We start from the raw sequence: 13786 nt of genomic DNA, 5'->3' as shown, positions 1-13786 counted from the left end.
CTGAGTCTTTTTGGCTCATAAATAAATCTAACTACATGTAAAAACTCCCTTTAAATATTTATCTGAATTTATAAATGGAATGAAAAGAGTTTAATTATGAAGTAATTTACAAATGCAGCTGCAAAGGTGGGTCACATTATGTTGACAGGCAATTAGTGGTAATGTCTCAGCTATTGAACAGACCTGACAATTAGCACTTTGTTATGTTATTTATATAAAGCAACACGTGGCACTGAACCGAGTTCCAAAAAAGATCATATTGCCAGTGCCAGAATTGCAGGCGCATCAGTCACGACAATGTGACTGATGCAACTTTATTTGTTGTCACATGGGACAGAGTAGAAAATTATAACAGCATATGTCAAGCATGGACAAACTGCATCAGCAAAAGAGTAAAAGTGTTAGCAAACTCGCACATATACTCTTAGAAAAAAGGTTTAATAGGGTTCTGTATAGAACTCTAGGGTTCTTGACTCCATTTTAAAGATGCCAAAAAGGAGAACTAAATTAAGCAAAAATATTTCCTGATCTTGATCCTACCTGCCTTCGCTGCACAACTCAACTAACTGCATTACTGCACTCTTTCTGGTCGTGGCCCAAACTGTCTGATTTCTGGGGGAAAGTCTTCAGGTGTTTTTCTGTTATTTTTTCTTTTCCAATAGACCCCAACTCTTTTAACAGCATTGTTTGGTAATTCTGCAAGAATCTGTCAAATTAAACGCATTACTGGCCGACGGTACAGCCTTTGCAACTTTACTGGCTAGACAAGTAATTCTTATGAAATGAAAGTGATGGAAAAGACTCGGTTCGCACTTATTGTAAAATTAAGCCATCATTTATGTTTAACACGTTCATTTAGTCATCATTTGCTGTATATATATATATATATATATATATATATATATATATATATATATATATATTCTATATTGTTACCCCCGTTTACTGCCATCAAGATGACATCTTTCCTGGGACGCAAGACAATGCCAGGCCTCATTCTACACGTGCTACATCAGAGTGGTTTTGTGGACACTCACAGAAGGGATGTGCTTGAGTGCCTGCCTGCGGTCCAGATCGGTCCTATTGAAAATGTATGGCCTATCATGAAAAATAGAATCAGACATGGACTGTTGAGCAGTCTTGTAACAGCAAAAATGTATACCCTCAATTCCCAAAAGATTAAAAAGTGTAATTAAAAGGAAAGGTGATGTAACACAGTAGTAAACATGCCTCGGTCCCAACTTTTTTGCAGCCATCAAAATTGGTTTATGTTTACAAAATGCAATTAAGTTGTTCAGTAAAAACATTGAAAATCTTTTCTTTGTACTTTTGCCAGTTAAATAAAGGTTATAGAGAATTAACAAATCACAGATCCTTGATTTTATTGCATTGAAAAATGGGGGTTGCACTTTCATGTTTTTCTAGTAATAAAGTATGTTTACAAGCTGAATTGGATTGAGTTAAAACTAAATCCATAAAATGATCCCATGATCAAAGGTTCTATATGAATGCCTGACAGAACCCTTCAAGGGTTCTATATAGAACTTGAGAGTAGATGGACTGAATAGTCGCTAAACGTAAAAAAATAAATAATAAAATAATAATACATAATTAACCTAATCTAAACCATAGTTTATGTTGATTTATAGAGCTTATGTGGGGAATGCAAGTTCAGATCCGGCACCAACCATCAAACAGGGAAGGAAAATAAGCACGCTTTTACCTCAATTGTTTCTCCTCGACAGCAGTGAGACTAAATAGTAAAGCAAATGGAGACATTTGCATACGATTCCTGCTTTTCAGATGTTTCTCCTATGGAAAAAAAAGCCTTTATTGTGCCTTCAAAAAAATATCTTTTTCAATTTAAACAATTTTCATCAAATTCTTTTATGATCTAATTATATTTGTTGTCAAAGGGATTTCAGGAGAAACATCTGAGAAAAAGCAGACACTAATATCCTCCTCCCCATCACTTCCTGCCCTTTCTATATTATCTCAGTGGCAAAACGCCAAAATAAAAGCTAAAAAAAAGTACAGTCTCAGAGACTTTTTCTGCACCTTAATGAAAAAAACTCAACAAAAACTTTATATTAAAAGTTTCAAAAAGCTGAAATTTATTACAGTACTGCTATATGGATACTGTCTTTATCCAAGGCCAAAAAAGACACATACTGTAACCTGTCATAGGAGTAAATGCTAGACTCCTGAGCTATGAGAAAAAGTATAAAATATATCCAATAAATCTGTTTCTCTCTGTCTGAACTGATTGCAGTTAAAGTTTAAGCAAAATGGTTGAATAAGTATAAGTAGCGTGTCACATTATATAATTACTAGTGCTGTCAATCGATTAAAAAAAATAACTCGATTAATGACACATTTTTTCTGCGATTAATCGCAATTAAAACACACAATTATAATTATATTTATGTTTAAATATTTTATAATGTAATAATTTCACAGTAAATCTCCAAATTAATGTAGAGACAACATAAAGACAGTATATTTTAAATACTTGTTTAATGGCATCTTTTTATGAATGAAAGTCAGTATCACTGATACTAATACAGCTATTAATGTCTGGATAAAAAGGATTTTAAACATTAATTATAGCCATTCAAGATTACAGTGTAATTGAAAGCTATACATTTTTTAACATTTATTAGGCTTCAAAAATATATATAAAAACTTAAAATTTTAGGGGACTTCAAACAATCCTCACATAAACCCATAATAAATGTCATATTTACCTGTGCCCTTCCTATGTGTCTAACATATACAGAACAATATACAGAAATTGAATAAAGTTATCAAACAGTCTGCACTGCATACATTATAGATTAAATATAGACTAATCCTTATTAAAGCTACAAAAGTTCTTTAGTCAAGAGCAGTGAGTAATTTTCTCTGTTCCCTTTGTTCTTTGTTTAACTTTACAGACAGAGCATTATTGGCTGCTGTCCCTTTAAGACCAGCCGCCTCATTCTCTCACAACTCATTACGTTCATTTAAGACTTTATTTAACTCATTTAAGACTGCTCTTATGTTATGAGGATACTCGACAAAACGGACATTTTGGCATAATTGTGTGTGTTATTGTTCGTTCAAGTGCGAAAGAGATCTGTATTCTGGTGCGCTGTCTGTACGCACGATACTGGTGCAATTACACATAGCCAAAGCATGACAAAAATTAACGGATGCTGCGTTAATTGCATTAAATATTTTAACGCATTAAACTGGACAAAAATTAATTGCATGCGTTAATGTTGACAGCCCTAATAATTACTCCTACATTTTGGTGCTGCTAGCGATGCTGAATATTACACACTGAATATTACATATTACACACTTAGGGCCCTATCTTGCACCCAGCAAATGACTTTGTACACCGACGCATGTATCATTCCTATTTTGCACCCGACGCACAGTGGACTTTTCCCTCCACAGACGCATGTTGGTAAATTAGGCAATGAACTTGCGCTCCCGGGGGCGGTTCAGCGAAAAGAGGAGGCGTGTTCCGGCGCAAACGTTCCCTGGTGCTATTTTGCAGTTTCAGAAAACAATTCCGCCACAGACCAGGAAAAACCTAGTCTAAAGTCAGTGGCACATTTTTAGTGGCGCGTTCAGATGCTATTTTAAGGGCGCATGCTTGGCCATAATGTAGCGTGTGCACAACGTGCATACACTTTGCTTCTCTCATCTACACACAGATGCAGCAGTTGCCATTTTTGCAAACCATACATAATTAAAAGGAAAAATATTCCACATGAGGGAAAAAATAGGCATAAATCTAGCTTACACATTTACCAAAATGATTATACGTCTGTTTAATACCGAAGCTAATTTGGGTGGGTTTCTCCCATCCCCATACAATGTCACTTCTCTGTCTTTTACGGCCCTGACGAGAACATCGGTCTCCTCAACTGTGAACTGCTCCTGGTGTGCGCCTGGCAAATCCGTCGTTATAATAGCAATCCGCCATGGAACAAACGCGCCTGCTTTTAAAGGGAATGTGAGATGACGCTCTGATTGGTTTATTTCACGTTACGCCCAAACCACACCTATGAATAATGTAGCTACTTCAGACCAACCCATTTTAGATTTGCGTCGGGCGCAAGAGTCATTTATCCCGCCAGTATAATAGCAACAGCGCCTGAGATCCGCCCACAAAGTTACTTGCGTTTCGCGTTTGATACTTGCATTTCAGATCGTTAAAATAGGGCCCTTAATCTTTGAATTAAAAAAATTATCATTGTTGCACCATGGGCCTGAAGAAACGCCATCTCGTTCTAATGTATACCTGTTATATAGAAGAATGACAATAAATAAGCACTTGACTTGACTTGACTTTACTTGATGTAAACACCTTAATCGCATTATTATTACCGCTCTGACCAAAGTATGCATGTGCTCGGATGCGAAGAACATGACTGCAGCATAGGCAACCCCAGTTACAGCGGTATTGTTATGTTCATTACAGATCAGAATATCTAATACGTCCATAGAAATGTGTTTTGCATTTGACGTAAGTGGATCAAAACAGTGGCCAGTAACACACTGTATATGAGTTCATCATTTGTGCTGTGCATTGGGGTATGTGAAGAATGGCGGTAAAAATAACCACTCTTAAATAGCGAATAATGAGAATCATGAAAATTTCATGTAAACAGGAGCGAAGAGTTTTGCTCGATTTTTTTTGGTGAAAAATCGCATTATTGGTGTACATGTAAACGTCTCATCATGTCATATACTTTAGAGCTTTATATTGAGAATCACCTCCTGGAATGCAGTTCTGGAGCTCAAAGCGAGAAATAAACTCCTACTTTCTTCATCCCTCACAGAACTGGAGGCTTTTCTACTTTGAAGGATTATGCAATATTTCACTCAAGATTGTTGGAAGCTGTTCTGAAGGCAAAAGTTGGACCTGCTCTTTATTAGGTTCTTGAGATCGATATATTGTTAGGTGGAGTTCTGTTATTTTATCCACCCTCCGATAAAGTTAGCGGGATCCTTTATAGGTCATTGGCATGCACATAAACAACGCTGATTTGCACATTACATGCCTAAATTGGGGAAATTACCAACAAAGACCGACTTATCCTGTTTCCAAACTGAATAATGTCAAGCTAGAAAATGTGAACTAGAGAATAAAATTAGGCTGACCATCCTTTTGCTAAGCAGAAAGCAATCCATAGCATGCATAAATGTCTCCTACACATTTTTTAACACTTATTTTTCATACTTATAGCATTAACTTATTTCACATAAAAGCAAATGTGTCAGTCCTCAAATAGATTTTAGATGGGCTTTTTGGGCAATCTGTAATTGTTCCAGCAGCTGCCAAGCTTTGATTTGCTTTTGCTATGAAAATGGGTTTAAAAGAGGGAAAAGGTAAAGAGGTAAAGCCTACAGAATACTTCTGGCATAGAAATTATTGTGAGAGCATGAAAGGTTCGAGTGCATTCTGGCTCGGCTCAAAAGAAGCACAAACACGCAGGCTAAAATCACTTATGATGCTTCACAAATTTTAAAAGAACATTAAAGCCTTAGCTAAGAAAAGCTACTGAACTGCTTTCAAAGTTAACAGCTCCAATTGAGGAACTGTTAAAGAAGACGACTTATGCTTTTTACATTTTCAACTTTTTTAGTGTGTAATGTTGCTGTCTGAGCATGAAAAAGGTTTGCAAAGTTAAAAACCACAAAGTCACTCCAAAGGGAGTTATTCTCTATATCAGTTTCTGAACTCCCTGAAATGCCTTTATTGTAGACTTGAGTTTTCTTCTAGGAATGAACACGTCACAATATTCCTCATTAAAACAATTCCAGCAAAATAAAATAAAAATTGCATACGCAAAATAAAAAGGGAGACGAGGCCTGGTTGAGTTGTGTTAGTAGTGTGCTGAAACTCGCGGTTGTGATGAGGCGCGTGAAATTTCTAAAACATGCTCAAAGAGTTTGACCAATCACAACACACTGCATTAAATATTCACAGCCGACCAATCGGAGCACATTGCGCTTTTCGGAAGGAGGGGCTTCATAGAGACAGGAACTAAACAGAGAGTTACTGACAGACAGGGAAGAGAGGTGCTGCAACAAAGTAAAATATGTGAACAAATAATGTGTTTTTTTAACATTCAAGCATGAAAACCTATTCTAGTAGACTCCAAAAACAAAAACAAGATTTAAAAGGGGATAACAGGTCCTCAGAAAACATTACAAGGCACAGATTCAGGTCCAGAAGTCTGAGAGTCTGCAATGTTTTGCTTTTCTAAATGAATACAGTTCATTTCAAATTATACTATCAGCATAAATATTTGAGTGAAATCATGAATATGTACATGAGAATGTCTCTGTATTTTTGTCTCTTTTTGCTTTAATATTTTATATTATATTATTTATTTAATAAAAGAAAAGAAAAATTGTATAATCCCATAGCATTACAATTTTCAAAATCCTAAAAAAGCTTAGTTTTAGATTTTTATTTTGAACCACACATTTTCAATAGGGACTAAGGCTTTTTAATGACACTGTATGTTAATGAAGTAATCAAATTTTATATTTTAGTAGTAAAATATAATGGCGTAAATAACAAATCGTTATATTGAATGACACCATATTCATGAGGCATGGTATTTACATAATACTCCAGAGTGTTTTAAAGAATGTCCAAAAAGCATGGTATTACCAAAGTACCATTCACAGCAGTACCATGGTACTTTGTAAGTGCTGTTTAATAGCTCCTCATCAAGTTAAATAAACTTTTTACTGTAAAAACAACACTGGTTGCTGAAGACAGAGATCCATAAAATGAAATATTTTCTTCAGTAACATCTGTAATATGATTTTTTTTATATGCCTCATAAAACTCCTTTATGAAAAATTGGATGCAACCTTTTCGAAAAGAGAAAAAGCTTTGAGCCCCAGATCAGTTCCTAAATTCCACAAAACCACATCAGCTATTGTGGTGTCAAAACACCTAGTGACACTGGCATGGGTTTTACTTGACAGTGAATGCACAACAGAGTGCTCTGACACGGACAAGCTGCAAAACAATGAAACTGATTCAAAAAGGGAAAAAAATGACAGCTAAAGTGTCTGGTGAGAAGATAAAACCTTTGTATGAGGGAAAAATGTGCGAAAGACAAGCAAAAATGCACAAACAAGTGCCGCAGACAGATATTGCCTGTGAATTGAATCATAAAGCATTCATGCTGACTAGCCTCATTAATGCTTTCAGTGAAACTGCCATGGAACCACAGCTATACCTGAGAAACAACAACATCTGTTCAAAACACTCAAGGAAACTTGTGCACTGAAAGTCTAACACTTTAAAGTCTGCTTCACTCGTCGTAAACCAAACCTAGAGGAAAACTGTATTGCTTATAGGTTGCTCTCTCATATCTCAGGACTTATGAGTCTGAGTTCCGATTTAGTCTCAGATGTTTCTCTATAAGGAGGTCTAAAAACTGAAACAAATTAAAGAAGTGTTGACATACTAAATTTAGGTGAATGGCAGAACAGATTTGAGTTCGTGTTGAGATCTCTGACTTTTAAAAAACATTAACAGATTTGTGTATCTTGCAAGATTACCAGCCATTCCAGTCTATTAAAATCCAATTCAATCCCTGGATTTGACATAACAAACATGATAAAGACATGAATGTAAGAATGTAGAATTTATTAAATTAGATGATAGATAGATCTCCATTCACTTTCCACACAAACCAGATTTGGAGATATTAAAGAGATATCATTTGTTTTGTTCTTTGTTTTTTTCCTACAGAGAGATATGAAAAGCAACCCACAAAAAAATCTGTATCTCAGAAAACCGTATCCTCTGAAACCGATCATTAGATCATGGAAACGACATTTGGAAAACGCTGCATCGTCTATTAGAGCGGGCACAGAGGAAGAAAGCCTTGCAGGGCTTATCGCACGACTTCACATGGTAAATACACATATACGGCTGCCAGCAAGCGCCAAAGAAAGGAAAGAGCACCATTTAAAGATCATTCCATGCTAGAGGGCAGCTGAAACTACAGGCATAAATGTTCCTCATCTCTCTGAGCACAGACACAAGTCAGAATGCTGGCAAAGAACAAGCCGGCACTGGTCTGTCAGAGCTGATGAAGCGAACCGCTCAGACGCCCAGAGGAACGAGAGAAATCAGAAATAAAAAGATAAAAGATCAGCTGGAAATACGAGCAGAGAAAAAAGAAAGAGTTTGAAATGAGATCAGAGCAGTTTATGTTCACGACTATTGATCGTATGTCCGCCAGAGGCCATTGATTGATTCATTTTCATAACTCTCAATAAGAGCCCTTCAAGTACGGAATAAAAACAATCCCAGCAATTGCTTGTAGATTCTGCTGAGTTAGAGGAGATATAGATTATGTAAAAATCCCCTCTCTGAGACAAAGCATTTCCAATTGATTTCGCCCAGTGGCTCGAAGTGGTCTTTTTCTGCTGTAAAACATGTAAAACTAATAGACCAAACCCACCTGCCGCTTTTCAAAGGGAAATATACTCATTAAATTTCCCAATAGGGTTGATTCCCCACAGACACTCAGGCTTATGCTGAGTAAACATTGTTGCTATTGCTTACCGATGCTGCGCACACATTTTCATTGTTTATTGGTCGAAGGAGAGAATGACTCACCTGAATACGCCCAATAGGGTTCCCCAGACGCCCTCCGCTCTCTTCGAGTGGCTGAGCTCCCACGATGCTCTGTTTCCACATGTGAAGCTGTCAGAGAAAAATCAGATGATGCTATAATGACTTTCCATTGACAATCAATGCATAACATTACGAATGCTGCAATATTGTCCACCTTATAAAATGCAACTCATTATGCCTATATTTCTCTCAGATGTGTATTCAATGCAGGCTTAATCCTGAAGTGGAGGAAGAAAATCTTAACCTTCATAGCCTGCTTCACTAGAACTTCTTACACGCATTATTATATAAGTAATAATACCACTAATAATAACACTCAAAGAGTACTCAGCGGGGCTTCCAAACCTGTGAAAAACCTGGCACTTCGCTCCTCTTATTAGAAACACTCACACCAGCTAAAGTTCTGGTCGGCATAATTACTAAAGAACGGCATGATTTGTAATTCTGAATAAGTAGTAGTAGGAGGTAATGCTTTACAAACAGAATGCTTATTTTTGATTATCAGGCTTCTTTTACTCTCACTTGTCGAGTGAAAGTTCATGAATTGAATGACTAAGAAATGGAACCAACAGAATGCGAGTTATAATTGGCATGCATTTGTGCTTATACTCTGCAGTCCTTTGGAAAAGTACAATTTGTTTGTTTAACTGAAGTGGTCTGAAAAATTACCTGGACACTTAATTCACACTTAAAATCGCTATGTAACATTTGGCAAGCAGAAAGTGCTCAAATACGTTTGGTCTGTCTTTTTAACAGCATATACTTCCGTTCAAAAGTTTGGGGTCAGTAATTTTAATTAATACTAAATTAATGCATTTATTCAGCAAGGGTGCATTAAATTGATCTGTCTGAAGTGACAGACTTTTACATTGTTAAAAAAATGAAAATTCAATTTTAAATATGCTTTTCTTCAGAACATAATAATCAAATAATCCTGAAGAATTCCACCAAAATATAGAATATATACAGTATAAAAAAAAATTAAAAAAAAGATATATATATTAATGTATATATATTAATTAATTAATATGAGATTTTTAATATTTGAAAGCACTGGAGTTCAAAAATGTAAAAAGCACAGTATTTTAGATAGATTTTATAGCGTTTGTTCACTGCTGTTATTAAGAATATTTCTGCATTTACATTTACATTCATTTATGCAGGGCTTTCATCCAAAACTAAGCTGTTAGGTCATAATGACCAATATTTGCAAAGACAATCTATAAGCATTCATTATCAGCTTTCTAATTTTCAACATCAATGACAGCTTTTCATCGTTTGGGGCAAATATATACAAGTTACACATCTTGCTCCAGGTTGTTATTCAGATTTCAATGCTTTCAAAATAGATCCGCAATATTAATTCATATTTATTCATTTAATTATTAATCACCCTAATATTGGAGATCACTGTACTGCTTAAAGATGAATGATTTTATAGCAAACTTGAATAACTTTCCTTGCAGTATTTTGAACAAACCATTCATCCATCTGTGCCAACATCCCAACTAAAGGCCATGCTCTACAGAGCTCTTTATATGGTTGACTAGTGCACCTTTATTCTGTTCCCAGCTCCTGAGCTCTGTGGCTGCTTCAAAGTGATTATTGGGCTCTTTGTGGCTTCTTTCATAAGTCTCCATCTGCATGCAGGGTTTTGAGGGACAGTCTTTTCACAGCAGCAGTAGCTGACTTTCTGATAACTGAAGAAAAAGTGCTCTCTCTGGGGCATCTAATCCACATGGAGATTGATGGAGATTTTCTTTTCTCATATATGCCTTTGTTTATCTGGAACTTCTCCTCAATAGTCTTTCGTCTTCATTTTCACAGCTGTCTTACAAATTCACATCCCGAGTAATGATTGCTTAACTGTGGGTGTCTGTCTAAAACGCAGTCATTTTAATGATGCAGAGGTTGTTGGGGCTATTCTTTTTCGCTCAAGTAAAATCAGCTATAACAAAAGAACTGAAAAGTTATGCAGACAGCGTATTTGTTAATAATTGTAAATAACAACATAATTGTACATACATATATATGAACAATTATATACTGTCTTTGGTGATACATGATACTTTAGAAATTATTCTAAAATGCTGATTTGGTGCTCAGGAAATATTACTTATTCTTATTACTGTCAATCTGTAAAACAGTTGTACTGCTAAATATTTTTGTGGAAAAAGTGATACACTGCTATTAAAATTTTTGGTGTAATTAAGGATCATGTGACACTGAAAACTGGAGTAATGGGCGCTGAAAATTCAGCTTTGCCATTACAGGAATAAATTACACTTAATAACATTAAAATAGAAAACAGTTATTTTAAATTGTAATAATATTTCACAATTTTACTCTTTTTACTGTATTTTTAATCAAATAAAAGCTAGATTAATTCGATTAGATTATGGAAATAAGGACAATGACCTGTACCTTACTGTAAAGAATGAAATTAAATATATACGCATTTCCACTTCTTATGATGAAACATGTTGGAGAGGTGGGCAGAATTCACTGTACCAGGAACTGCTGAGGATGATGGGATGGAATCAGAAATATTGAACTGTACACCTCCTGGTGTGCATCAGAAAGATAGACTCTGGGGCTTATAGGATAGGACTTCTCCTAGACATTAATATTTCAAACAGCAGTACCCTAAAAGTACACGTTTCTGTTTCTGGTATACCCCACTATCCTCCCTTTGGCTTTGCAAAGACATTGCTTATCTTGCTCTGTGTGTTTCAAAAGCCTCCTGGTGAGAGACCCCTATGTCTCTTCAAGACAATTAAAGAAACTCTGAACTATAAAGAGCTTCTTTTCCTGCTTTATTCAACCATATGGCAGATCATATGTCAGGAAGTGACTACATTAGTGCATTTATAAGTGCATCTAGTAATGGTCTCTGAAGAAAAATAAATAAATGTGAACCTAAAAATGCATTATAAATGTACAGTTACTGTCTTAAGGAGATATTTATACCTCACTTGATTAAAAAAAGTATTTTAGTTGATGCAATCTAATGTAGTCAATTTGCTTAGTCAAGTTTACTTGGAATTAATTCAACAATATTATAAATAAATAAATATTATTTTTGACTTGAATAAATACTATTTGACTATTTATAAAATGAAGCTTAGTGATTGTTCTTAAGATGTGCTGCCCACTTCATCCAGCAAACTGTGCATCATTTTTTCACATTACCATTTATTTAGCTTAAAAGCATTTATTATCACAATCATTAAAAACAATCCTTATTTGGCTGCCTGTGATTGAAACGTGACAACTTTTTTTTGTATATATAAAAGAAAATGTTATGTGGCAGGTGAAAAAGTTTGTGTCAATTCTCCAGGACTAACAATACAAACCATACATTTTGGTGAATTCCCAATCTAATTTGGCTAAAGATTCGACATGAAATATTAAATGACGCATTTTCCGAAAACGGTAGCTGCAAGCGTGTCGATGGCTCAACTAATAGACACAGTTCCCTCCAAAATGACGAAATACTATTTAAAATACTATGAATATTACAAATAATATTCTAAAATGTTGAAAACTAAAACCTTCAGAAGTCATTCTGTTATGCTGATTTGGTGCTTAAGAAATGTTTCTTATTTTTAATGATGAAAACAGTTTTTAATATTTAAAACATTTGAATATTTTAACATTATAAAACTGCTTAATATTTTTGTGGAAACTGATAAATTTTTTAAGGATTCTGAATAGAACGTTTAGAAGAACAGCCTTTTTTGCTTAAATATATTTTGCTGAATAAAAGCATTCATTTCGTTCGTTCGTTTATTTATATACAGACAACCACCGTCGTTCCAAAGTGCTGTACATTGCAGTAAAAAAGAAACCAACAGAACAACAAGACAAAACACTAAAACATTCATGTACTAATGTACTAAAATGCCAAAGAGTACAGATACGATTTTAAGCGATCCTTAAAAACATTTCGATTTATGGAAGATCTAACATCCAACGGCAGATTAATCCACAATCTAGGACCAGCGACAGAGAAAGCACGATCACCTTTCATTTTGAGACGTGCACGGGGAACAGTTAAAAGAAACTTGTTTGCTGATCTTAGTCTTACGCCTGCACTGTAGGGCTTAAGTTCAGCTAAATATTCTGGCGCCATTCCGTGAAGTGCTTTAAAAACATATATGAAAATCGTATACTGTCCTAAAATGTATTGGTAGCCAACCTAAAGAAGATAAGAAGGGAGTAAACATGGTCCATTTTCCCACCATTCATCAACAACCTTGCGGCAGCATTTTGAACCTATGTATGAAGAAAACGTATTTCTTCATACATTTTTTTTTTTTCAGATCTCAAAACTGCAATCTCAGAAGTGCAATTCCTCATTTTATCTCACTTCAAAGTGTCTTAAAGTGACTGGGTCTCTGGGGCGAAGACACCCTGGTGCTGCTACTCTTGCATAAACAGATTTTCCAATCCTTCGCTCTGCTCTTGCCCTCACTTGCATCATTACTTTGGAGATTAATTAGTGGCTGCACTAAGTCGATTCCCTCCATTGCAGCAATTACGTCCACTCTTATTGGTTAGTAAGCAATTAGAGCTGCTCTCATTGGTTAGCGACCTGTCTGGGTTTGTTTATTGTTTAATCCCTGATGGACAGCAACAGACTACGTAGAGTGTTGTACTGGCATGGCAGACAATTAGCATGTGTGAAAGCTATCAGAAAGCACTCAAAGGTTATGAATAGGGAACACTAACCTGTAATGATTTTCTCATCGCTCGTTACAAAGGGTAAACATTAGGTTCCGACCTAAAATAATGGACTCGATACCTTAGTGCTAACGCAAGGCTTGTTTGAAGTCTTTTCCCATGGGCCTTTAAAACAGTAGCTACCAGCCGGCAGGCGCCACCTCAGCAAACCAGTCCTCTGAGGGGACATGTTTGCATGTCTGGCGTTTGACGCGGTAAGGAGATCGCAAATAATGTGGACGAAAGATGGCTTGCTAAAGGTGAGCTGTGTGTGTGTGTGTGCCTGTGGTGGCCTTGTTGTTATGAGGCAGGAGGGATACAAGAGACAGGCAATATGTGCACTGGCAGATTGGGATGCCAGGTGCATTTATGCAGTTCAGTGCCGCT

General features: G+C 35.8%; 1 protein-coding gene across 1 annotated transcript in view; it reads right to left on the bottom strand.

The window, feature by feature from the left end:
• The window catches only part of ca16b (carbonic anhydrase XVI b), a 97928-nt gene that overhangs the window by 68466 nt on the left and 15676 nt on the right, over nt 1–13786 (bottom strand). The window contains exon 2 of the mRNA XM_084127750.1: nt 8657–8743. Within this exon, the coding sequence (XP_083983876.1) occupies nt 8657–8743 (87 nt within the window). The remainder of the gene's footprint in view (nt 1–8656; nt 8744–13786) is intronic.

This window comes from Abramis brama, assembly GCF_963993115.1.
Source record: "Abramis brama genome assembly, chromosome: 11".
NCBI classification, from domain to species: domain Eukaryota; kingdom Metazoa; phylum Chordata; class Actinopteri; order Cypriniformes; family Leuciscidae; genus Abramis; species Abramis brama.
Note: the sequence above shows the minus strand (reverse complement) of the source record. Positions and strands in the feature narration are given on the sequence as shown.